We start from the raw sequence: 25,546 nt of genomic DNA on the forward strand, positions 1-25,546 counted from the left end.
CCGAGTCTCAACACTAGTAAATAAATTCATTTTTATTAGTGTGGAATCAGTCTTACTTCAAACTTCAGCTATCTTGTCTCTTGAAAAGGTTATGTTGAACAGCTGAAAGGACATAGTTAGTAACTATGTCATTTTTTTCAATGTTCCTTTAAATGGTCAGATGGAGTTATACTAATTAAACATTATAGTATTACATTTACTCTATCTGACCTAGGAATCTTCTTTGAAGTCCATATACATAAAGTATATTTTCCTTCTCTAGGACCGACCAGGGCGCAAACCTACGCATACTGAGTTTAATAGAATGCATTTTCCCAAGCTCATTGTCCATTGAGCTACATCGTTCCATTTATGTAATTTCAGCTGTTGCAGTTAACATAAAAAACCGATAAGGACCAGTCCCAGGAATGACAAATTTTATTAGGAACGGACTGATAAGACTACATACTTTTTAGTTGTTTTTTAGACCGATCTAGTAATAATTTTTTATATAATCATCATTAGTCAGTTACTTTAAATAAAACAAAATTCTCAATTTCGAACCAAAAACTTAACAAAAAAAAAGTGGACCATAGTTTTAAAAATCTAAAAATGATGACCACGTATTAATCTTACTGGCGCTATACGATTCATTAGAGTGTACTTCATATTAATCATACATATTTAAAACATTTAATATGTAAGAAAATATTGTTGTTTTGAAAGTGTAATAAGAAAAGCAGGAATTAGTTAAACGAATGATTAATAAAATGATAGGTAAATATATGTAATATTAGTGTATAAAAATAAATTTGAAGAGACTTGCACTTCGACCTCAATGAGGATGAAGAATCTGGAAGGAAGACACACACCGGGCGTGTCACACAAAAAAGTTTTTTTTGGTTTTTTTGGAGAGCTGAGAGTGACTCAATGATGATGAAGAGCATATCTAGAGGCACCTTGCCAATCTTTTACTTTACTTTTTGACAATGCAAATTGATTTATAGATTACAATTCGTGAGAGAGAGTCAGTCCACTTCTTGGTATCTCCAAGGAACGAACTAATCCAGTCCCTAGTAAAATAAACTATTGACTTTTTCAATTCTTTATTCAAGGTGAGTTTGCATGACTTTCAAAACAAATCTTTATATGTAGATCATTAATTTTGAAGAAAAAAAAAATATATATACATTTACTTAATTAAATGACTTTTGATTCTGATGGAAAAGGCAAATGCTTAAAAAAGATGATTCCTCTTTGATCAATGAATCAAAATGTGTTAAGAATAAATTGTGATCTCCATTTAAAATAATTAATAATTACATTCAACACATCAACATTAGTTTTTAAACTCGGTTCCTAGATCGATTTTTCCCGGTTCGATAGTTTTTCTAAAGCGATTTGAACGGAAATCTCAAACCCTGGATAGAAATGTGATTGTTTTAAATTTGTGGACCGATTTTTTGACGGACTCACTTTATATATAGACAGTTTTTTTGTGTGTGTGACTGATCAAGATCGACGCAACCTTTTTCATCATTTAATCATATTTCCCACAGCCTTAACTCGCTATGACAAAAGTATATTTGTTTATTTTTTTGTCATCTGTTGATGTTTGTGTTTTTTTTCTCCTATTAAGTATTCTGAACGTTGATTGGTTGAAATCAAAATATATATTATTCAGTTCTGAATAATTCACCACAATTGTTACACAATTATTCCATAGGAGGGAATAATTGTGTAACTAGAAACTGCTTTTGGGCCTTTTTCTGTTTTTGTTTTTTCTGAAAAAGGTTGCGTGATACAAATAAAGTAACGACGTGTTCCCTCTTCAATAAATAAAAAAAGAGAAAATTACACGACGAGGGAAGATAATTGGCTCTTTTTATGTAGGTCAGTCTACTTTTGAGAGCAAAAAGCAGCTTTTTAGTCCATTCATTTAACCGATCTTTCTAAAAAAGTTACAAGTCTTGAAATCTGGATTTCTGCCTCTTCCCTCCCCCTTTCCTATAATTCATCAAATTTTGCATTTTCCATTATCGCAAATATAGTTTTATTATCTCAAATATACCAGTAAACATTTCGTTGGCTCACAAATTTAGGCCTATATGTAAATAGAAGGAAAAACAATGTAAGCTATGTAATAGCATGTTAGCACAGTGTTTTTACAGCTATTTGACAAATTCATTTAGTCATTATTTGATTTTTAGTTGTTCTATAACTATTTATTTATATATTGGACATTCAATTGTAATAGTTTTTTGCTCATAATTAATCAGTGCTTTAACACTAGAAAGTAGATATCAATAAAGCCATCTTTCTAAAGCTCGGCTATTAAAATACTTGTGGGATATTGCTCATCCATTCATTTTATTTTCATTTGTATACTACTTGTAAGCTTGATGAAATTTCCTTTCGTTATTGTTCCAAGATTTTGACAGAAAATATACTTTTAAATACTCTGTAGAATTTATGGAATAGGAAAAAAAAGAGTTAATCATAAAAGTTATATTGCTTGATTATTTCTGATTAAGCAAAATTTATACCCATAATATATATTAAATATATAATTAACATGGCTTCAAATTAATAAATATTATTATATTAGAACCTTCTTTGGATGGATTTGTAAAAACCGATAATATCTGTTTCCTATAAAAGTAGTCCGTCTTATCGAATTAATTATGTTATTTATCATAACGAATTCAGGTTTATTATAATTGTTTGCACATTAGGCGTTAAACCTTCAACCAGACTTCGTATTTTTTTTAAAAATAATATTGTACACACACCTTTATTTTGTATTTTTTTAACAGCTCTACAATAATATCATTCCGATTGAGTATCAGCACGATTTTTTATATTTTTATTCCTTTTGGTGGTTATGATGGATAGGACCAACGTAAAGCTGTATTTCTGAGACATGTTGCTTTAGATTATGAATCAGGGTCACCTATTATATAGGGATGTGAATATTGACTAAATTGAGCTTAAATTTTCGGGAAAAAAGTATAGATGTTAGTATGATAAATTATTAATTAGTATTCCCTTTTTTGACAATTCGAATCTATTCGTGACTAAGGATAATTATTTTTTATAGTTATCTCAGTCGGCGGATATGTCGTCTCTTAGTTACAATATAGTCTTATGGCATTCTCTCTGACTTTTACGCTCACTGCAATAAAGGCAATATTCCCATCCCTATTTATATCATTCCTGGAGCTAAGAATGGCGTCTAAATAAAATTTAAGGCAAGGCCCAGAAAATATGATATTTAAATTTTGTTTAAATGCTGACATTGGATCGATATGCGAAATCAATATCGGATCGGAGTTATCCTTACCTTTTAATGAGACGGATAAAGACATAATTCTATTGATTATAATGTAAATAGTCTCAAAAGGTAGATTTAATACTGTATTTATAGCACAATTGTGTAAGTAAGTCTTTAAAATGATTTAAGGAGAAGCTCAAACGGATGAAAATGATAAATATTTACTCGGTTTACATATTAGTTTTTGTGCATTTGTTGTATTTTCAAGGGATGTTTCTTCTTTTAATTGATTTCTTTGTAATACTTAGCCATCTCAATAAACAACCAATATGCCTGGTCACGTCAAATTGGGGAAATCTAATGAACCGGATCCAGATCCAATGCCGTATCTAGTTGTGAGCAATGAAATGCGCCGCAATGATATGCATAAACCCTATGATGCCAAAAAGTCTGTATGGGTCCCTGATCTTGAAGGAGGCTACTGTGAAGCTCTCTTGGATTCAGAGGAAGGTGGAAAAAGTACAGTTATGATTGGACATATCGTAAGTATTTTGTAAGGAAATTCAAAAAGGTTCGACTCTGCATCCATTTTTTTTTCTACTCAAGAAAAAAGTCTATAAGACGGATGAAGTTGCTCAAGTTAATCCACCCAAATTCGAAAAGTGCGATGATATGGCAAATTTGACTTTTTTGAACGATGCTTCTGTTCTTTGGAATCTCAGGAATCGTTATACTTCCAAGTTAATTTATACATATTCTGGTCTTTTCTGTGTTGTCGTTAATCCTTACAAGAGATTCCCGATTTACACTCAAAGTGTTGTGAAGATTTACTTGGGAAAGCGAAGGAATGAGGTACCACCCCATTTGTGGGCCATCACTGAAACGGCCTATCGAAATATGTTGACTGTAAGTATGATTATAATTATTTCGAGTGAGGCGAGATGAGAAACTTGTTTAAATCTATTTATAGAACACAAAAGATCAATCCATGTTAATTACTGGAGAATCTGGAGCAGGGAAAACAGAGAATACCAAAAAAGTAATTTCATATCTTGCCATGGTAGCCTCTTCTGGGAAAAAACAAACCCGTAAAACCACTCTTGAGGATCAAATTGTGGCAACAAATCCCATATTGGAATCTTATGGTAATGCAAAAACCTCGAGAAATGATAACAGTTCTCGGTTTGGAAAATTTATTCGAATTCATTTCAATTCGAGTGGAAAACTTTCTGGCTGTGACATCGAGTCTTATCTCCTAGAAAAATCTCGTATTACTCAACAGCAAGAAGTTGAGCGTTCATACCATATATTTTACCAATTGTTGATGCCAACAGTTCCCAATATGATTGAAAAATGTAACTTGACAGATGATATCTATGACTACTCCTTTGTAAGTCAAGGAAAGGTTAAAGTTGAGTCAATTGATGACAATGAAGAAATGGAATTCACTGATAATGCCTTTGATGTCCTGGGTTTCACAGAAGAAGAAAAGTGGAACTGTTATAAAATAACAGCAGCCGTTATGAGCTTTGGAGAAGTTTCCTTCAAACAAAAGGGTCGTGATGATCAAGCCGAATGTGATGAATTGATATATCCAAATAAGGTGCAGACATCTCTATTAGTTATTTTTTTTTTTATAAAAATTATATATACTTATGAATAATTATCTAACATCTTAACAGATTTCTAATCTTTTTGGTGTATCATGTGATCAAATGATGAAAGCATTTATTAAGCCAAAGATCAAAGTTGGGACAGAATGGGTAACAAAGGGTCAAAACGTTGAGCAAGCTACCAATGCTGTGGGTGGTATTGCAAGAGCCTGCTACCAAAGACTCTTTAACTGGCTAATTGAGATGTGCAACAAAACTTTGATTGATAGCTCACTGAAAAAAACGAATTTTGTTGCTGTCTTGGATATTGCTGGCTTTGAAATTTTCGAATTCAATGGTTTTGAACAAATATCCATCAACTTTGTCAATGAAAAACTCCAACAATTCTTTAATCACCACATGTTCGTTGTGGAACAAGAGGAATATATTAGGGAAGGAATAGATTGGGTAATGGTAGATTTTGGAATGGATTTGGCGGCATGTATTCTCATGTTTGAAAAACCTATGGGTATTTGGGCCATTCTAGAGGAGGAATCTCTTTTCCCTAAAGCTACAGACAAGTCATTTGAAGAAAAATTGAAGGCCACTCATTTAGGAAAATCGTCTACCTTTGCAAAGCCCCAATCCAAAACAGATAAAAATGCTCATTTTGCTATAATTCACTATGCTGGAATCGTCTCGTACAATGTGACCAATTGGCTCGAAAAGAACAAGGATCCATTAAATGACACTGTTGTTGATGTCTTAAAACATGCAAACAATGCTCTTCTCGTTCATTTGTGGAGAGATCATCCCGGTCAAACCTACCCTCCTGAAGAAACCAAGGGAAAGAAAAAGAAGAAGGGTGGTAGCACCAAAACTGTATCCTCTGTTTACTTGGTTCAACTTAACGATCTCATGAATACATTGCACTCAACTGAGCCTCATTTCATTCGCTGTATTGTTCCAAATACCCATAAACAAGCAGGAATGATCGAACAACCACTTGTTATGCATCAATTGACATGTAACGGAGTACTCGAAGGCATTCGAATTTGTATGAGGGGATTCCCTAACAGAATCACCTACAAGGATTACAAAAGCAGATACTTTATCTTGGGAGCAAATGAACTCAAAAAAAGCATCGGACCAAAAAACTGGAGTTCTTAATTTGATGGAAAATATCAAATTCGACAAGACTAAATACAAGTTAGGTCACACTAAGGTATTTTTTAGAGCAGGAGCTTTAGCTCTGCTTGAAGAAATGAGAGATACTATCGTTGTTCGACTAATTAGATGGCTTCAAGCAAGATTTTATGGTAGTTTGGCACGGAAAAAGTATGACAAGAAGGCTGAACAAAGGTAAAAAAAATAAGTTGGAAGGGTTAATATGAATCACTAATCAATTTTTCATTCTAGGAAACTCCTAATCGTTATTCAAAGAAACTTTAGAAAGTTTATGCAACTACGAAACTGGGGTTGGTTCATTATTATTCAAAAAACAAGACCATTGATTGGACAAATTAATATTGAAGAAGAGCTTAAAGCTCTTGAAAGTAAGGCCAAGGAAGCTTATGGTGCCTATCAGGAACAACTTGATACTAAGAAGAAACTTGAAGCTGAAAGTGAAAAAATTAAAGATGAAACAAAAACAATGCTTCAACAACTTAGTAAAGAGCAAGGAAACCTTTCCGAATTCCACGAAAAACAGGCTAAAATCAGTGCTCAAAAGGCAGATTTGGAAGTACAGTTAAATGAAGCTGTTGATTTACTCAATAAACATGAACAAGAGAGACTCCAAGCAACTCAAAACAAGAAAAGTCTTGAAGCCGAAAATAGTGGTATCAAGCGAGAAATTGATGACTTACACTCTGTTGTTTCTAAATTGGAACAAGAAAAAACTTCCAGGGATCATCAAATCAGAATGTTGAACGACGACATAACAAATCAAGATGAAATCATAAACAAGTTAAATAAAGATAAGAGATACTTAAGCGATAACAAATCCAAGGCCAATGAGGAGTTGCAGACTGCTCAGGACAAGGTGGAACATCTAAATATGATTAAAGTCAAGCTTGAGCAAACGAGATATGAACTGGATGATTCACTTGAAAGAGAAAAGAGAAGTAGGGCTGAGATTGAAAAGTCACGACGAAAGGTTGAAGGCGAATTAAAGATAACTCAAGGGACTGTCTTAGAATTAGAAAGGCAAAAGAAGGAACTAGAAAACAGCATTGCACGAAGAGAGAGTGAAATAAACCATTTGGCATCCAAGCTTGATGATGAACAAGTTGGAGTAACCAAATATACTAGAAACATCAAGGAAGTACAATGCCGTGTTGAAGAAATGGAAGAAGAGCTCGAGGCTGAGCGTCAAGCAAGGGCTAAAGCTGAAAGACAGCGATCTGATTTGGCTCGGGAATTAGAGGAAATGGGTGAACGTCTCGAAGAGGCTGGTGGTGCCACCTCAGCTCAAATAGAACTCAATAAAAAGCGAGAGTCTGAGGTTTCTAAACTTCGTAAAGATTTAGAGGAATGTCATATTCAACAAGAAGCCACAATGATGAACCTTAAGAAAAGACATCAAGATGCTGTGTTTGAAATGACCGAACAAATTGAGCAACTCTCAAAAATGAAATCAAAGTAAGTTTATAATGTATACATTATATTATTATTAGGAATAGGAGCTCAAATATAAAAAATATTTAAATTAATTAATGCTTAGGATTGACAAAGACAAGATTACAATCACTCAAGAAATATCCGATGTCAATTCCGGCCTCGACGAAATCACTAGATCAAAAGTAAGGAATACACACAAATAAATTATATTTTTCAAAGGTTTATTTTATAATTTTAATTATAGGCATCTGCAGAAAAATCAAATAAACAGTTGTTGGATCAGCTCAACGATATCACCAAAAGAGTTGACGAGTCCAAATTGACTATTCATGACTATGAGAACTCAAAACGCAAGCTATTGTCTGAAAATTCTGACCATCTACGGCAACTTCAGGAATTAGAAAGCAATTACCAAATGCTTGCCAAAACTAAAGTACAATTAGCTCATCAACTAGAAGAAGCCAAAATGTATGGTGATGACGAAGCAAAAGAAAGATCCTCCCTACTCGGTACGTAAAATTACATGTTCAATAAACATTACAAACCTATATATAATATTAAAAAAATTATGCAGCAAAATTTAGAAATCTGGAGCATGAAATTGATGGGATGAGAGATCATTATGAAGAAGAAAAGGCAAATAAAAGTGAGCTCAATCGTCAATACTGCAAAGCTCAATCTGAATTGGACTCTTGGAGATGTAAATTTGAGACTGAAGCCTTGGCTAAGGCAGAAGAGCTAGAAATGTCAAAAATGAAACTCCAAGCCCGACTTGCTGAAGCTCAAGGAACTATTGAAAATCTTAATGGAAAGTATTCCATGCTCGATAAATCAAAAATAAAGCTCAGTACAGATTTAGAAGAGGCCATAATAAATCTGGATCAAGCTCAAGTAATAATCAATTTGGGATGGTATGATAGGAAAAACTATTTACATGGAAATTATTCATTTTAGGTTCTTAATTCTCAAATGGAGAAAAAAGCCAAATCTTTTGACAAGATCGTCAAAGAATGGAAGACTAAAGCAGACAACCTCTCCATGGATTTAGATAATTCTCAGAAAGAATGTCGAAACAGTTCTTCTGAGCTCTTTAGAGTTAAATCTGCCTTTGAAGAATGTGTGCTCCAGTTGGACGAGGTCCGAAAGGAAAACAAGAATTTGAGTTCAGAAATCAAAGATATCATGGACCAAATTTCTGAGGGTGGAAGATCCATTCACGAGATTGACAAAATTCGTAGACGATTGGAAGTTGAAAAGCAGGAATTGACCTCTGCGTTAGAAGAAGCTGAATGTGCTCTAGAACAAGAAGAGAATAAGGTCCTTCGAACTCAGATTGAACTTACTCAGGTGCGTCAAGAAATTGAAAGAAGACTTCAAGAAAAAGAAGAAGAGTTTGGTGCCATCAAAAAGAACTTTGGCAAAGCCATTGAACAACTTCAAACATCTTTGGAAGCTGAAAGCAAATATAAGGTACGAGTAATTCAACTTAGACTTTAAATTTGACCGCGTTACTTAAAGTATCCTTTGTGTTTCTGGATTTTATAGGCTGAAGCATTCCGAATGAAGAAAAAGCTCGAGGCTGATATTACAGAGCTGGAAGTTGCTCTTGAGCATGCAAATGCTGCAAATATGGAATCTCAAAGGACCATAAAAAAGTACCAAAACATGATTCGTGAAGCTCAGGTAAGATCAAGCGTAGATATGTAAGTAATAAAAATACTAATGTACTTCATACATCCCCCAATAATAGATGAAATTCGAAGATGAACAATCTGCTAAAAATGATGCTAAAGAAGTACAACTTGAGGCAGAGAGACGTTCAAATGCAAGTCAGAATGCTTTAGAAGAGGCAAAGACTCTTTTAGAACAAAGTGATCGCCACAGACGTCAGTTTGAACAAGAGCTTTGTGACACAAATGAAGTATTAAGTGACCTTACTGTTCAAAATCAATCCTTGGAAGCATCCAAGAGAAAGTTTGAGGGAGAAATTTCATCTTTGAGTGTGAGTCACATAAAACTGTTATTTCTAATATTAAAAAAAAATATATATATATTGGATTATTTCAGGGAGAAATGGATGACATGCAATCTGAGGCGCGTATGTCAGATGAAAAGGCCACTAGATCCATGATGGATGCTGCAAAAATTGCTGATGAGCTTCGAAATGAGCAAGATATCTCCATTAGACTTGAAAAGGTTGGTTAATCTTGATTTCATTTTTTTTTTTTTTTTTTTTTTTTCAATTTTCAACCTTCAATTCTGCATATTTAGGATAGAAAATATTTAGAATCTGTTGCAAAGGATTTTCAAAACAAGTTGGATGAGGCTGAACAAAATGCTCTCAAGAGTGGAAAGAAGGCCATGGGTAAAATGGAAAGTAGAATACGGGAACTAGAATCAGAATTGGATACTGAGCAAAGAAGACTAGGTGACTCCATGAAAAATTTCCGGAAGAGTGAAAGAAAAATAAAGGAGTTGACTTATTCATGCGATGAAGATAGAAAGAATCATGAAAGGATGCAAGTTCTTGTTGATCAACTCCAATCCAAAGTTAGATCCTATAAGAAACAAATTGAGGAGGCCGAGGAAATTGCAGCAATCAACCTTGCTAAATTTAAACAAACTCAAAACAATCTTAACGAGTCCTTCGAGCGCGCTGATATAAATGAACAAGCCCTGGCAAAATACAAAGCCCGTGAGAGAGCTGCTTCTCTTGCTCCTCTATAGGTTGAGTCGGAAAGCGATATGGTTTTGAAATGAATCAATTATAAAAATTTGAATTCAGTTTAATAAAAATAAAATATAGAAGCAGTTAAGAATCCCCCCTTTCACAATATTTTTTCACTCATTTACTTTTTAATTCTATAACAAAATTCATAAGTTCACTTAGTTTCTCGGGATTCTCAAAGGCACTATCCTTTTCAATCATAGAGATTATGGCTTCTCGACTAGCAGCACCAGACTCTGACTTGGTTCCTTCATTTGATTTAGTATATGTGCTAGGACGGTTAACTCTGGGGATGAGTTTCTTCTTTGCAGGTCCTTTATCCTCCGTGGGTTTACTTGTAATGGCTGGAGATTTAGCTTTGCAAGACCTTTTATGAACTTCTAAACTTTTAGGAAGAAAGGTCCTAGCACAATTTGGACAAGCCTCTAGTACATTCTTATTCCAATCATCAAATGCACTATCATTATACTTCTGTAGAGCTTGTCCCTTGATTTCTCCTGAAACCACCTTTCCAAAACTTTCGGGCTCTGTTGGAGGTGGACGACGTTGGGACTTGGGGAGCTTCATTTGTTCATTATCCCATTTCTTGATGCATTGAGGTATATGGATTTTAATTGAACGAGAACCAAACTCCCGACCACAAATATAGCACATAACAGGCATATTGTATTCTACTTGAATGCTAGACTAGTATTATTGCAATCATACGTTTTTAAAGTATATATATATATGTAGAGTATATACATACATAAATGCTCGCATTCAAAAAAGGCCTTTATTGATCTCTCCTTGCCCTTGAAAATATTGGAAAGACTTTTTGTTCTCTCTTCTTTCTTTTCACTCTCTATTTGAACGAACTACGAACGTATTATGTATTTTTATCGATTCTGAATAGTGGTCTTACGAACGCACTCACTTCTTGTTACTAACTAACAACGACTTCCAATGTCTTCAATAAATTTAAAAGATATAATAATGAACTAATCTTGCCTCTTCTCCTCCGACATGCTTGTACAATGAAAGAAAAAAAAGAAGAAGGAACATGTTGGTAGAGTGAGCTCATGCCTTAGTAATGAGTATGACTCATGAATCATGATTGTCATGAATACATACATGAAACTTAGCTTGAGCGAGAGCTCAAAGGGCTGCCAGTAATAATTATTCATTTCTGTGAATCCCATTCTCCATCCAATAATAATCATTCTTATCTTGATTTAAATACGCGAAAAACATTTTTATATAAATATTTAACTAACGCCTCCATGACGTTTAATATTAAAGATTTAAAATCTAAATTTTTATAGTCCCAGTAATACCTAGAGATACGAGTAACATACGATATTTTTTTATAGATATGAGAAGGATTCCGATTCAGAATTTGTAATGACATAGAAACTGTTCGAAAGTTGTCAACAGGAAGGTATAGCCGCTTTAAGTCTAATTTTTAAGTCATTTCTTATGTGATAAATTGCTTTGAAAACGAACTCGGTCCATAAACGAATTAAACCTGTATGTTAAGGTATTACTGTAATACAAAATTCGGCGTCGTTAGAAGGGTAGGTAAGGGCCTTTAGCCCTATATTGTCATTTATAAAAGAAAAACTGAACTACCCTCCTCTTCCTTAAAAGTCATGCAATCACCTTACTCTCTCCAGGGGAGTCAGCAGGATTCAATTATCATTATTATTATTTTTTAATTTGAAAAATTAAATTTTTTTGGAGAAAAGATTTAAAAAATTAAATTTTGTAGGAAAAAAATTCCAAAATCCACAGTTATTCACAAAAAATTAAACTTTTTGGAATAAATTTGAAAAATCGATAGTTCTTCTCAAAAAATTCAAAAATTCACAGTTATGAAAAAATTTAATTTTTTCGAAAAAAATAAAAGATAGATAATTATTCCCAAAAAATTTCAAAAATCCACTGCTATTTACACAAAAAAAATTCAAAAATCCACAGTTATTCACAAATAGTTAAATTTTTTGTAATAAATTTAAAAAATCAATAGTTATTCTCAAACAAAATCAAAAATCCAAAGCTGTTCACAGAAATATTTAATTGTTTTGGAAATAAATTTCATATATTAAATTTTTTTGAAAAAAATTTCAAAATCTATTTACAGAAAATCAAAATGTTAGGGGGAAAAAATTCAAAATTAAGTTAAATTTCTTTTCAATAGTGAAACATATTTTTTTATTTGTTAATGTGAAATTCTATCTAAAAAGTTTTATTTGAAGCCATAAAGATTTCTTCCTCTTTTATTAAATTAAATATGAAATAAAAAAAGATGACTTCTTGAGACTTCTTCTCTTTCTATTTTCTTCTTTTGTTGTTATTGTCGTCTTTTAGATAATTTCTTCTTCTCATTTCAAATATATTTTGGGATTTATTTTTGAATGAATATAATTAAACGGATCCTTTCAGCCTTAACGACAAAGATACATACATAGTTGATCTTAAGCTCACAATTTTAAAGGAAATAAACCTATAAAAATATAGTATTACCATGTTTTTTAATAAATAGAGCTTTGATTGCTTAAAGATCAAACCAAAAAACCATTCATACCTCAGATGTTTTTCATTTACTCCTCTTTCCTTTTCTTTTTTTCGCCGAGCTTTACTAGACAGTTCTTTTTTAATATTTTAACAGATTATATGACACGGTAAGCCTTAGCTACATACAGTCGTTTCTACATTATTATTTCATAGATCAAAAATGACTTAACAAATATCCATCTAGACAAAATTTGCTTTATTAATATAGACTGCGGTAGTACCCAGCATTATCCGGAGTAATTAGGCATCGACTAACAGAAAAAAAAAGCGCAAATATTAATCGAAGATAACTCACCAACAAATTGTCATTTTTAATTTCCGTTTTTTATGAGCACACTCACATGTGGCTACTCAATACTTAAAGGTTCTCTTCTCAGGAATAAAGAACAATAATAACAGCTCGAGAAGAAAATGTAATATGATGTTATGTGATTAAGTCTCTAGAGCGCTACCTGGCTGAGCATTAGCTACATACCCTTGTTGTTAACAAGGAGTCATTAACTCATTGTTAACTTTGAAAATTTAAAAAATCAGAACAAAACATTTTTATGGGGATTTTTTATGATCTTTTTTGATAAAGATCAAACCTCTTTTGGGTCCCTTTGTCGATAAAATGAAAAGGTTTTTTTAAATAGTCCTTCTTATAGACATATTTCATTGTTTAAAACCCCTTCATCTCAAACTTTGTAACTTATCCTGCATTTTCGACTGACTTCCATTTTTTTCTGACTCTGATACTTTATATAATACTAGAAATAAGGACGTCTCTGTACATGGATGGCACACTAAAAAATGCGCACTCCAAAGTATGGCTTATATGGGATAAAAAAAGAGGATGACACACGCCTCACACTTTAAAGAAGGACGTATCTATGCATTGACAGTAAAAACGTCCTTTTTTACTATGTTTCGATACGGAATGTTGTAGAACACATAATTAGCTAACAATAGCTAGGAAAAACATTGTCATAGTCGCCATCATGGACACACAGTACGAGAAGAGGTTTGAGATCGCAGTGCTCCTCCGTACGGGATTGTCTCAGAAGGCTATATTAGAACATACTAGGCCTCAAGGAAGACAATTTACTATGTCTCCATGTGTTGAAGGTCGGGGAGGACCTCTGACACTCTTCAGGAACAGGCAAGAAACCCTCCGTGTCCGTCAACAGTCTGAAGTCGGTCTTCAAGAAAATGCCGAATTCCTCAATTGATGACATAGCCAGGAAGATGAACAAGTTCCCACCAAAGGTTTCCAGGAGTACAAAAAAGCCATGAGGAAAGTATCTGGCGTATTCCGCAGCCTTTGTCGATAGAACAGCAAAGAAAGGTCCGCGTGGAGCGTGCAAAAAAGATCCTGAACCAACTCAAGTGAACCTATGGACTCATTGTTTGCTTTTCTGATGAGAAGCCCTATTCTGTTAACCCTGTCTTCAACAGGCAGAATGATCGAGAAGTCATATTTGGGGATGTAGCATTGGAGCACCGATATGTCTTAACCAACAAATAACCTGATCCAGTGATGACGTTAGGCTGATTGTATCCAAGAGGAAAGCCATAAATTCCGTGTGGTTCCCTTTACTTTTCCATCTTGGTGCATGTGGAGACGCTACAGCAGCACCTGCGTCCTGAAGACCTCAGCCGACAAGGTCTGGGACTTCCATGAGCGATGAATTTATCCAGAGGATCTACAGCAGCTTCCGCCTCGGCCTGGAGCTCGCCATCAATTCTGAAGGCGGATACATTGACTAAAACGTGTTCTTTGGGTTTCAATTAATAGTTAATAAACTTGTTTCATAATTCACCCAGGATACTGCCATGGACTTCAATAGTTTGTGTGTTAAAATGGGTAACGGTTGGCGCGGTGTGTTGTATGATTTCAGGCGGATAAAATGATTTAATACTTTATATAGCTTCCCAAAGTGGGGTCGTGAGATGATGTAATTTAAATTGTGGCATCAAAACTTAAATAAGGATGAAGGTAAATATTTTTTAAAGTCTCTTCTAGATAATTTAAAAAAGTATTTCCCAGAAGATGTTCTTTAATTGCTCATTTCTATATCTTTAATTTAAATTAATTTCATTAATGGCTTCATCCAACGAGTATTTTGGCAGTAAGTATATACATAAAATCAATTTACTTATGTGGTCTGTCAACACAAAAGTAAGCAAGAACGATTTTTTCTAAATTGATTGTGGATTACATTTGTATTTTTGAACGAATTATCAACCATATGGAGGCTCTGCAAATTCCACATAAATTAGCCAAAAATGATAGCTGCATTTAAAAAAAAGGCTAATTTTGATAAATTTTATTTGAAAAACTATATCAGGACCAAATTAAGTATCATAAATCAAATAAAAATTCCAAACTATAGCTCAAATTCTTGTTTCCTTAATTCATCCCACAAATTTGAATATAAGCCTATACATGACTGAAATATGTCTATTTAAAATTTTATAGACAATGCTATCAATTTAATTTGTATGCGTGGAATTACGTCTCAAAGAACAAATATTAAAATAAATTTTCTAATTAGGAATAATTAATAAGCATCTAAAATATTTAAATAGACTGAGAATAGAGGTTGAGCGAGTTGCGGAAAGATAAGTTGGTAGTCGTTATATAGGTAGACAAAGAGACATATATATATAGAGAGAGAGAGATCTCAAGTATAAACTAAAAAGAGAAGAGAGTTGAATGGCTGAAGATGGAAAGAGGAGAGAAAGGGAAGTGGAACCAATGAGAGAGATGCATTTAAATGTCGCCGCCAAAATAATTGGAGGAGTAAGCTCAGCTCAGTTTCTTTAGGTCCAGTCTTAAGATCAAGGATGAATTCTGATGCAGAGGACGGATCTCGGAGCATAGGAGTGAACCTCCGCGTGACGGGCCATTTTAATCAAGGAGGGCGTAAGTATATGGAAGATTTTTTCTCAGTGGCTTACCAGCAAACAGTAGATGAAAAGGACTTGGAATACGCTTATTTCGGAATCTTTGATGGACATGGTGGAGAAGATGCGGCACTGTTCGCTAAAGTGCGTATCCTCGATCCACTCTCTATTCTATTGTATTTCTCCCCCCTCCCCTTCTAGGAGCACCTCATGGATTATATCACGAAGCAAAAGAATTTTTGGTCTGAAGACGACCAAGCTGTCCTCAAGGCCATTCGAGAAGGATTTTTGCATAGCCAGCGGGCCATGTGGGCAGATCTGAACAACTGGAAGAAAACCAGTAAAGGACACCCCTCCACTGCTGGCACAACGGCTTCTGTGGCCTTCATCAAGAGAGGAAAGATCTTTACTGGGCATGTCGGGGATTCCAGAATAATTCTTGGACAAAAAGATTGCCATGATCCCAACAGGTAGTTATTGAGTAGCCTTGATTAATGAAGCCCTTCTCCTACATATTCATGTTTTTGTTAGATGGAAAGCCAAGGCTTTGACTCGAGATCATAAGCCTGAAAGCCCAGCAGAGCTCCAACGAATTGAAAGACACGGAGGAAAAGTTGTGAATAAGTCAGGTGTTCCTCGTGTCGTTTGGAAGCGTCCTAAAATAGCTCAACAAGGACCACTGAGGAGATCAACTCCCACTGATGAAGTTCCATTTTTGGCTGTTGCAAGAGCCTTAGGAGACTTATGGAGCTATAATCCAGAAGATGACGTGTTTATTGTTAGTCCTGAGCCAGATTTAGATGTTTATTCTATTGATATTTTAAAAGATAAATGTCTAATATTAGCAACGGATGGCGCTTGGAATGTACTCAATTCACATCTTGCAGTCCAGATGGCTAATCATGTGGAAAAAAACAATGAAGAGTACATGATGGATCCTGATTCTGGCTATAGATGGATTAATCCCTCTAAACATTTGGTAGATAATGCTTTACACAAGTGGAAACTTTTAAAGATGCGATCAGACAATATTAGTGTCCTAACAGTAATGTTAGATCCTCCTGGTCCTCCACGTGCACAAGTATTGAGAAACAATATGTGTGTCAACAAGAAGTCATCAGCTACTCTAATCTCTTCTCCACCTCCTAAGCTACCTCCAAAACCTATGTCCAAAGAACTCAACTCTAACAAAAATTTAGCCATAATTTCTAGATGCCCGAACTCGCCAGATAATCTATCTAAAATAGGGACTAATTTAGCAGGTGAATCGGGCAACAACTTATGTGATTCTCGGTCTGTGACCCGTGTTGTTCATGATTCGATTATAGACATTCCTCGCAAAATGTTTGTTGATCGTAATGCTGTATATACCCATCATGCCAAGTTCGGTCAAATGAATGATTCTGATAGAAAGTCGCCATCTCCTCCACCAATACCGGAGAGACCTTTGGGGTTTGAATTAGCAGCCACAGTTATCAAATTATTAATGTCATTCAATATGCTCAATGTTTAACATATATAGCTTCCTATTTTTTTCGTATTTCATTCAAATTAGTTATTGTTGATTAATCGCAATTTTAAACTTTCATAATCTTAATAATACATTTAAATTGAAATGAGTAAATATTCCTTTCTTGTACTTCTTTAATTTATTGTGATTTTGGATCGATTTCTTTTGGATTTGCTAATTCAAACGCCTTCTTATTTAGTCTAAGAAAGTCAAAACTCTCTCGAATTGTGGATCCAGCCATCGCAAACCGTAGACGGTCCATCGGCTATAACAATAGTGAAGAAAATAAATTAGGTGTAAGGTCATTGAGAGGAAGAAAATCTTGCTCGAATGTAATACCTTCACCGATGCGAGTCCTTCGTCCCAAAAATACGACTCCGTCAAGTTCTCAAAAAAGAAAAACGCCTCGAGCTAGTGCGGTATCTGCCTCTAAAGTCTTAAAGACATCAGATCAGCGCATAAAAACTTTGACGTGGGGACCTAGTTCAGCTTCTAAACTTATAAGAAAATAAGTTTGTACATCCTGTGTTGTTCCTCTTGAACTAATTAATCGATTGAAGTTTGTTGAATGATATATATTTTTATTATCTATCAATGCATTTTGTGAGTGAATTAATGAATGCAATTATAATTGTCATAGATCACAAATGAAGACGAATGTGTTCCAATTTATTATTTTATAATAATTAATATAATCTTTCCTCCCCATCTGTTTCTTATTTGTACTATTATCCTTGTGTTAATTATTTTATATACAATGAAGGGTTAATTACTTGAAATTGATGGATTTCAATTTAGTATTAATGTTATAATCTATTATTAAATATAATAATAAAATTGAATGTTGAAAACATTTTGAAAAGTTTTATAATATATACATCATATGATGTTAGTATCCTTATTTACATGTAGTAGCCAATAGGTAAATACCAGTATGTGCAGTGTATGTTACATACTTTTAAAGGGGCTAGCTTATAATGTGCTATTAATATTATTTAAGAATGAACACTATTCTCAGTTGACTTTTCCTATAGAATAATGAGAAGTAAATTCTATGTTTGCACTATATTGTATTTATGTAATTTTGTAAGGTGCTAAGAAGTTATTGAGGAGAATTTGTGCGTTTGGGCGTGTGAATGATGGGTGCAAGGAGATGCGATAAGAGGGCTGAGGGGTAAACACTACTACATAGAGACAAAAATATATATCGACATCATATAGCTAGAAAAGACTAAATATAATACATGTTACTTGTTAGTATGTTGTATTTGTAGAAGGAATAAAAATAAAAAAAAAGAAGAAGAAAGGCAAAGAGTAGAAACATAATAAATTAATAACTAAGGGGATTGTGTTCCTTCTTGGAATCTATTTATAAAACCGGCGAGAAAAATGTGGAGCAATGGGAATGGATTCGTACAAACCGTGTTTAGTCAGATATCTTTTGAGAAGAATCCCAAAATCTGGGCGAATCCTGACCCAAGTCTTGACTCTGATCGAATTTTATTCCTGAGTGACCTGTCTGAAACGTGTTTTCGGAAATATCTTCGAAAGGAGCATCTTAAAAAGAATGCCAAGCTTAGTGGAGCCTTCCGAGAGAAAGGGAACTGCCTTTACAAGAATGGGGACTTTAATGCAAGCCTGAGCGTGTATAACCAAGCCCTCTGTCTCGCTCCAAAATCCGAGGATGTGTATCCGATCACACTTGCGAATCGATCTGCCGTGTGGTATGCCTTACAAAAGTACGAAAATTCCATTGCTGATATCACTCGCTCTCTCGCTTCCTCATATCCCCAAGAACTCCGATTCAAACTCCTGGAGAGAAAAGCGAAATGCCAAATGGCGCTCAAATGGAAAAAATGCTCCGAGGAAACTATTGAGGAATTTGTGGACTGCGTCAAAGAGTCTGACATTAATTCTGCCCTCAAGGATAAAAAAATATCCGCAATTAAAGCTGAATTTGAAAAGATAGTGAATGAAAATGGAGAAAATGGAGAGGAGAATAGTAGTAGCAATGGGAATTCCAACTGCAATAATACAATTAATATAACTCATACTGATAGCAATAAGGATAACTCCAAGAGTGATACTATTAGTGTAAAGGGTTTAGAATCTCAAGACAGCCCTTCCTCATTCAAACTTGGATTTGCAGACTCCGTCAGTATTGGTCACTCTCCAACACAAGGACGCTTCACCTACGCCAATCGGGATATCAATCCAGGGGAAATCATTGCCGTCGACGAGCCCTATGTTAAACAATTAGACAAAGAACATATCAAAACACATTGTTGGCACTGTTTAGGAAGAGCTCCCTTACCAATACCCTGTGACAATTGCTCTGGAGTTATGTTTTGCTCCGACGTTTGCCTTAGACTCTCCAGCACTTCTTACCACAAGTGAGCTTCTTCAAAACCATTTCAATCCTTGATTTTATATAACATTCTAAATTATTTCTTAGGTATGAGTGTGGAATTACTGACATTATACAAAATGGAGGTGTAGGAACATGGATTTTGGCATACCGAGCTATTTCATCTCGCCCGTTTTCGTTCTGGCAAAATTTAGACATGAAAAATAGTGAAGAAGGAGGAGAGGATAGTGAGGATCCTTTTTATAGATACAATGTACTAGAAACCCATGAGAACTCTCGTAGATTTGTAGTCCCAGCTCTCATGAAAGAGGCTCTCACCGTTGTGTTTTTTATTCGTTGCCTAAATCGCCGTGGCTACTTTCCAGAATCCAAGAACTATGATGATCCTGATTGTGATCCAACCTTATATCCTGTTGAACTTATGTTGGCTAATAAACTTCGAAAGTTTATCAAAATAGCAAGTTTCAATAGTCATGAAGTAACCGAAGTCATTGTTCGTAGAAAGGGAAATGAAGATAATGTTGGTGCTCGAAGAGTGGGAACTGCAATCAATCCTTACCTCGCTCTTATCAATCACTCCTGTGATCCTAACCACGGTCGAGTTTGGAACTCTAATAAAGGTACTATCACAGCATTTGCTACTCGTTTAATTCGAGAGGGCGAAGAAATTGTTGATGGATACAGTGCAACTTTTTCTAATAGAGGGAAAAAAGATCGGCATTTTGTACACGATAGATACAATTTTACTTGTACATGTAGAGCCTGTAGAGAGGACTGGCCATTACTACCTCAATTAGAGAAAGAAATAAAAGTCAAGACCAAGCCTGGAAAAGTAAAAAAGCTTAAATTATTGTACAAAAATATCGAAACAAATCCATCCATTGAAAACTGCTCTGCCTTCATGAAATTAGCTACCGATGTTATACAGCCCCCTCATGCTCTCCTAGTCGTCGTTGAAGATAAATTGCAAAGATGTCTCCTTAAAAAGTATGGTGCCTGAATTTAAATCAATTTTGAAGAAAGGAAATTAAATACATAGTTACTTTTAACAGGGAAATTGAAGCATGAAACTCAACATTGTTCGTTTAGTAAATATTACATATAAATCCTGTGACATGTTTTATCAATTTATATGGATTACGTATACCCATCAACATCTTAAATCATCTATCTCTGCATCTCTTCCATTTTTGCAGCTTCATTAACAGTTTAACAATGTAATATGCAGATTAACATTGTTTGTTTGTTAATTTGATATATAATTTATTTCTTGTGTAGTTTATTCATTTCTTTTACTTCCTCGTATGTATAATGAATAATAATGCTATGATAATTTAAATTATAATACATATACTAATAGTATGATATTTAGTCACATTTTTCTTGATTTGGGACACATCGTGAGGAGGAAAAAATACTATCCATTTGCCAATATTAATTCTTAATATATGCCTTCTTCTAATGATTAAGGTCAACTCCATTTCAGGGAGTACATACATGATTATAAATTATATAGCATACATTGGTTGATACTTATACAAATCAAATAATACGAGATACTAATTCGAATATCGTTATTATCACACAGGATATAACATCTAGTAACTTAGCTAGATGGCTTTTGATTCAATTGGTAGTTTGTACAGATATACATTATAGACACTAGAGATGGAGCATCTTATTCATTATTATTTATATAATGATTAATGTCTCTGATTGTCGTTCCCTGTAACATATGTGTTCGATCCAGAAAGTTTGAACCGTTGTATATAACCAGCTGATAGAGTGAGGTTGAGTGATATTAGGATGTGCGCAAGCCAACAGTTGACTATTCACTATTCGATCAGTCCTTTTCCTTCTTGTAGGGGGTTATCATTTGTGCTGTTCAAGAGGAACTAAATTGGAATGATTATGGCGTCCAGGGGACTGTGGGCCATGAGTGTTCTCCGTAAAGGAGCCCCATTTGCATGGAAGAAAGCCCCTGTAAGTCATTAGTTAATTATTAGTTCAATTCACTTTGATGATGTTATTTTAATTTGTGATCCTTTTGTATATACATTATTTTATAGTACTCCGGAATTCGGTTAGGTTCTACCTCCTTCAAGGAGAGTCTCCTCAATGTACCTCCCACACAAGTAACAACATTGGAAAATGGTATGCGTGTTGCAACTGAGGATAGTGGAGCTGCCACTGCTACTGTGGGTATCTGGGTTGACACTGGCTCTCGCTATGAAACAGCTGAGAATAACGGAGTTGCTCATTTTCTTGAACATATGGCATTTAAAGTAATTATTTTCTCTCTCTCTCTCCATATGTCAAATGAACCCTTCCCCATTCATTTCTTTTCTTTTTTTCAATAATTATATCTCCTTAGGGAACGGCAAAGAGATCCCAAACGGACCTTGAACTCGAAGTTGAGAACATTGGTGCTCATCTTAATGCATACACTTCCCGTGAACAAACAGTTTTCTACGCTAAATGTTTGAATTCTGATGTTCCTCAAGCCGTTGACATTTTATCTGATATCATTCAGAATTCCAAGTTTGGTGAACAGGTAACAATATATAATATGCTCTTATCCTTCTCATTACAATTTTCTATATAGGAAATCGAGAGAGAAAGAGGAGTCATTTTAAGAGAAATGCAAGAAGTGGAAATGAATCTGCAGGAAGTTGTTTTTGACCACCTTCATTCAGTGGCCTATCAAGGAACTCCTTTGGGAAGAACTATTCTTGGACCTACTAAGAATATTAAATCCATCAATCGAGATGACCTCGTTCACTACATTAATACACACTACAAACCGTCGAGAATAGTTCTTGCTGGCGCTGGAGGTGTAAATCACGATGCACTCTGTGAATTGGCTACTAAACACTTTGGAAAGCTTTCCAATGACTATAGCAATGAGATTCCCTTGGACCTTCACTGCCGTTACACTGGATCAGAAGTTCGGGTTAGGGATGACTCAATGCCTTATGCTCACGTTGCTATTGCTGTCGAAGGATGCGGATGGACAGACCCAGATAACATTCCTTTGATGATTGCCAATACTATTGTTGGCTCATGGGATAGGTCAATGGGAGGTGGAACTCATAACGCTTCACCATTAGCCCATTATGCGGCTGATCTTAACTTGTGCTCTTCATTTCAATCCTTCAATACATGTTATAAGGTTATAATTATACTTTTGAATATTATTGATTTATAAGTTGAGAACGAACTGTAACGAAATATTTTTATTATATAGGACACTGGACTCTGGGGAATTTACTTTGTTGCGGGGAAAATGACACAAAAAGAGTTCACCTGGCATATCCAACAAGAATGGATGAGATTATGTACTTCCATTACAGATTTTGAAGTTGACAGAGCCAAAAATCTTCTTAAGACTAACATGCTACTTCAAATGGATGGAACTACTCCTATCTGTGAAGACATTGGTAGACAAATGCTTGCTTATGGTAGAAGGATACCTCAAGATGAATTAGAAGCCAGAATTGAGGTATGATTACTTCTTTTGACTTATATTAATAATTACTAATTTTTCTAAAAAAATTATTTTTTAGGCTGTTGATGCAAAATTAGTCAAAGACGTTTGCTTTAAATACATCTACGATCGATGCCCTGTGGTTGCTGCCGTTGGCCCCGTGGAAAATTTATTAGACTACAACAAAATTAGATCGGGTCTATATTGGCTTAGAGTTTGAAGTGATGACTTCAATCTGAAATATTTTTACCTCTGTTTCTCTTTTTAAATATTCCTTCAAAAGAAATATCTTTTCTATAATCTCTCTATCGAAGGTTTTTTTTGATTTTTTTTTCCCGTTGTAAGGTTCTCCCCAGGAATTTTTAAAGATACGTTAAGAACCCTAGGAATACAATACAAATTACGCTGAATAAACAAACCAATACAACGTGGCTATATAATTTATCTTAATTGATTTCCGGAAGAGTGATTTATGAATTATTTTGGCGAACATTCGATCATTTCAAAAATGTATTTATTCTTTTTTTTTTTTTTATTTAAAAATATATTATTGCAAAATAGTGTAATTTAATGGTTTTCTTATCAACATTGCAGAGCAATTGTTGAATTGATATGCATTCCAAAAAAGTCGGCAGGAGCTTCACACAATGTTGAGTCATAGTTAATTCCAAATTGATTCAACCATTTAACTAAACTCCCAATTTTGCAATCACAAGTCCAGTAGTTGTCACGAATGGTTAGCTTAACTAAAGAGTTTAAGTGCTCAAAGGATCTATCTTTGTTGAATGTCTCAATAAGATTCCTGTGTAGGTATCTGTAATGAAAGGCCTCATATGAAAAAAAAAAAACACTTCAAATTACTTTAGAACCCTACAACTCATTGATGCTGTTTGAAAAATCCTCAAACTTTAAATGCGTGATTTGATTTAAGTTCAATCTTAACGTTTTTAGACTCTTGAGTGATGTGAGAGAGAAGTTCTTGATGGCATTATTACTCAAATCCAGATATACCCATTGGTAATCAAATCCAGATATATTACAAATCGATATGACATTATTACTCATGTCCAAATGATGTAATGTTTTTGGAAAGCGATTTTCGTCCTTCAATGATTGAAATTTGTTACCTGCTAGAAATAAGTACTTTAAATCCTCAATATTTTCATATAGGGTTGGGGGTAATCTCTGAAGCTCATTAATGGACAAATCTATGGATTTCAGCTTCATATTATTCTTGAACAAATCCTCTGGAAGGGTTTCTATGATGTTTCGACTCATAAATAACTTGTTTAGACGAATCAAATCAATAAAAGATCCTAAGGATATTTTTTGTTAAACATGGAGGTTCTCTTAAAATATACAGATCTTACTCATATCTAGTACTCTTAATCGGTTTTGAGATAAATCTAGTACTTCTAGAATAGTTAAATTAGATAATAACATTGGACTTATCACTTTAATTTTATTATTTGATAAATTCAGCATTTTTAGACGGGGTGTAGCTTTGAAGATATGGTCCGGTAATTTTTCGAACATATTTCCTGAAATATCCCTAGAAGGAATTCAAAAACAGTCAAACCAATTTTACGATATTTAACTTACAGATACTCCAACAAATGGATTGAGCCTAATAAATTAGGCTCCAATATTCTCAGCATATTATCCTGAATTTTACTTATGATAAATATTATGTTATTGATCTTTGAAAAACATTTCAAGTTCTACTTACAGCGTTTTGATTTGAAAGTTAGTTTCAAATATAAATGCAGACAAATGTTTCAAACCCATTCCAAACAAGTTTCTGTATAAGAAATACAAATTTTAATTTAAGCTATAATACATCATGGAATAAACTTACAGTTCTTTCAATTTAATCAAATTTTTGAAAATGTTAGGATTCAGGTGTGGAATATGATTATTTCCCAAATCTCTATTGAAAAAAAGAGATTATTTTAAGCTAACGATTATCAATGTCAAAAATAAGTACAAAATTTCCACGTTTAGAGGAATTATTTGATCTTCTGGTATTCTATCAAGTTTGTGAAATTTTCCCCAGCAATCAACAGTCCCTGATATTTTTGGAGGTTCACAAGAACATTTTCCTTCGTCACATCGTTTCCATGATGATTTTTGTAACGATTTTTGCCATACTTGGAAGTACATAAAATATAATAAATCCTCTTATCATACTCAAAATGTTTAATGATATGGAAAAAATTCACCTGGTTGCTCCATACTCGAAATCCTATTATGTAAATGATCTATTGCGCTACACAAAGGATCATCCCCACATATCTCGGATGTAACTGAATTTGCAATTAACATGTTAAATATTATAAAAACGCACAGAAAAAGAAACTTCATGATGAACTATCCTTTTAAGTTAAAACGGAATAACTTCAACTCTGAATAGAAGAGAAAAATAAGTAGAATATCTCCTTTTTGAAGCCTTTAAATTTAGATGCAATTCTGTGGATTATTGATCATTTAAATGCTCCACTTTCTTGCTCCCTTCCTCCTTAGATTGGATACAACGCGTCT

General features: G+C 34.2%; 6 protein-coding genes across 6 annotated transcripts; 4 read left to right on the forward strand and 2 right to left on the reverse strand.

Moving 5' to 3' along the window:
• Positions 1-903: 903 nt before the first annotated feature.
• Positions 904-10,286, forward strand: LOC121118471 (myosin-3-like). Its single transcript, XM_071888294.1, is given in 15 exon segments — positions 904-1,094; positions 3,562-3,795; positions 3,860-4,159; positions 4,224-4,856; positions 4,936-5,988; positions 5,990-6,207; positions 6,265-7,488; positions 7,571-7,649; positions 7,712-7,976; positions 8,042-8,358; positions 8,422-8,937; positions 9,013-9,150; positions 9,218-9,469; positions 9,535-9,663; positions 9,739-10,286. Coding segments are annotated over 14 exon segments (5,793 nt in total). The 5' UTR covers positions 904-1,094; positions 3,562-3,582; the 3' UTR covers positions 10,195-10,286.
• LOC121118472 (zinc finger protein 475) lies at positions 10,233-11,126 on the reverse strand. The gene is made up of 2 exons (XM_040713053.2): positions 10,944-11,126; positions 10,233-10,882 (listed from the first exon to the last, which is right to left on the reverse strand). Exon 2 carries the CDS (start codon positions 10,856-10,858, stop codon positions 10,313-10,315), a length of 546 nt encoding a protein of 181 aa, XP_040568987.1. The 5' UTR covers positions 10,859-10,882; positions 10,944-11,126; the 3' UTR covers positions 10,233-10,312.
• A 2,616-nt stretch (positions 11,127-13,742) lies between these two features.
• Positions 13,743-18,025, forward strand: LOC121117660 (uncharacterized). Its single transcript, XM_040712112.2, has 4 exons — positions 13,743-15,784; positions 15,842-16,110; positions 16,172-17,092; positions 17,350-18,025. The coding sequence occupies exons 1-4, from the start codon at positions 15,581-15,583 to the stop codon at positions 17,660-17,662; spliced, it is 1,707 nt and encodes a 568-aa protein (XP_040568046.1). The 5' UTR covers positions 13,743-15,580; the 3' UTR covers positions 17,663-18,025.
• Positions 18,026-18,171: 146 nt separating this feature from the next.
• Positions 18,172-20,889, forward strand: LOC139905347 (SET and MYND domain-containing protein 4-like). Its single transcript, XM_071888295.1, has 2 exons — positions 18,172-19,543; positions 19,606-20,889. The coding sequence occupies exons 1-2, from the start codon at positions 18,540-18,542 to the stop codon at positions 20,516-20,518; spliced, it is 1,917 nt and encodes a 638-aa protein (XP_071744396.1). The 5' UTR covers positions 18,172-18,539; the 3' UTR covers positions 20,519-20,889.
• Positions 20,890-21,285: 396 nt separating this feature from the next.
• On the forward strand, positions 21,286-23,571 carry UQCR-C1 (Ubiquinol-cytochrome c reductase core protein 1). The gene is made up of 6 exons (XM_040712110.2): positions 21,286-21,501; positions 21,588-21,803; positions 21,893-22,072; positions 22,124-22,690; positions 22,766-23,020; positions 23,085-23,571. The coding sequence occupies exons 1-6, from the start codon at positions 21,424-21,426 to the stop codon at positions 23,223-23,225; spliced, it is 1,437 nt and encodes a 478-aa protein (XP_040568044.1). The 5' UTR covers positions 21,286-21,423; the 3' UTR covers positions 23,226-23,571.
• Positions 23,360-25,543, reverse strand: LOC121117661 (uncharacterized). The gene is made up of 8 exons (XM_040712113.2): positions 25,228-25,543; positions 24,993-25,155; positions 24,864-24,935; positions 24,735-24,806; positions 24,608-24,679; positions 24,376-24,557; positions 23,880-24,321; positions 23,360-23,819 (listed from the first exon to the last, which is right to left on the reverse strand). Exons 1-8 carry the CDS (start codon positions 25,367-25,369, stop codon positions 23,588-23,590), a joined length of 1,377 nt encoding a protein of 458 aa, XP_040568047.1. The 5' UTR covers positions 25,370-25,543; the 3' UTR covers positions 23,360-23,587.
• Positions 25,544-25,546: the final 3 nt, after the last annotated feature.

Source organism: Lepeophtheirus salmonis, chromosome 5 (assembly GCF_016086655.4).
Source record: "Lepeophtheirus salmonis chromosome 5, UVic_Lsal_1.4, whole genome shotgun sequence".
In the NCBI taxonomy this organism is placed as follows: domain Eukaryota; kingdom Metazoa; phylum Arthropoda; class Copepoda; order Siphonostomatoida; family Caligidae; genus Lepeophtheirus; species Lepeophtheirus salmonis.

Coding starts and splice junctions, on each gene's coding strand:
- UQCR-C1 (XM_040712110.2), top strand. CDS start 21,424: ATGATTATGGCGTCCAGGGGACTGTGGGCCATGAGTGTTCTCCGTAAA. Junction 21,502..21,587: donor TTGCATGGAAGAAAGCCCCT/GTAAGTCATTAG, acceptor ATTATTTTATAG/TACTCCGGAATTCGGTTAGG. Junction 23,021..23,084: donor AATTAGAAGCCAGAATTGAG/GTATGATTACTT, acceptor ATTATTTTTTAG/GCTGTTGATGCAAAATTAGT.
- LOC139905347 (XM_071888295.1), top strand. CDS start 18,540: ATGTGGAGCAATGGGAATGGATTCGTACAAACCGTGTTTAGTCAGATA. Junction 19,544..19,605: donor TCCAGCACTTCTTACCACAA/GTGAGCTTCTTC, acceptor ATTATTTCTTAG/GTATGAGTGTGGAATTACTG.
- LOC121118472 (XM_040713053.2), bottom strand. CDS start 10,858: ATGCCTGTTATGTGCTATATTTGTGGTCGGGAGTTTGGTTCTCGTTCA.
- LOC121117661 (XM_040712113.2), bottom strand. CDS start 25,369: ATGAAGTTTCTTTTTCTGTGCGTTTTTATAATATTTAACATGTTAATT. Junction 24,936..24,992: donor CCTCTAAACGTGGAAATTTT/GTACTTATTTTT, acceptor TTTTTTCAATAG/AGATTTGGGAAATAATCATA. Junction 24,680..24,734: donor AACTTTCAAATCAAAACGCT/GTAAGTAGAACT, acceptor ATTTATCATAAG/TAAAATTCAGGATAATATGC.
- LOC121117660 (XM_040712112.2), top strand. CDS start 15,581: ATGAATTCTGATGCAGAGGACGGATCTCGGAGCATAGGAGTGAACCTC. Junction 15,785..15,841: donor ATGCGGCACTGTTCGCTAAA/GTGCGTATCCTC, acceptor CTCCCCTTCTAG/GAGCACCTCATGGATTATAT. Junction 16,111..16,171: donor GATTGCCATGATCCCAACAG/GTAGTTATTGAG, acceptor TGTTTTTGTTAG/ATGGAAAGCCAAGGCTTTGA.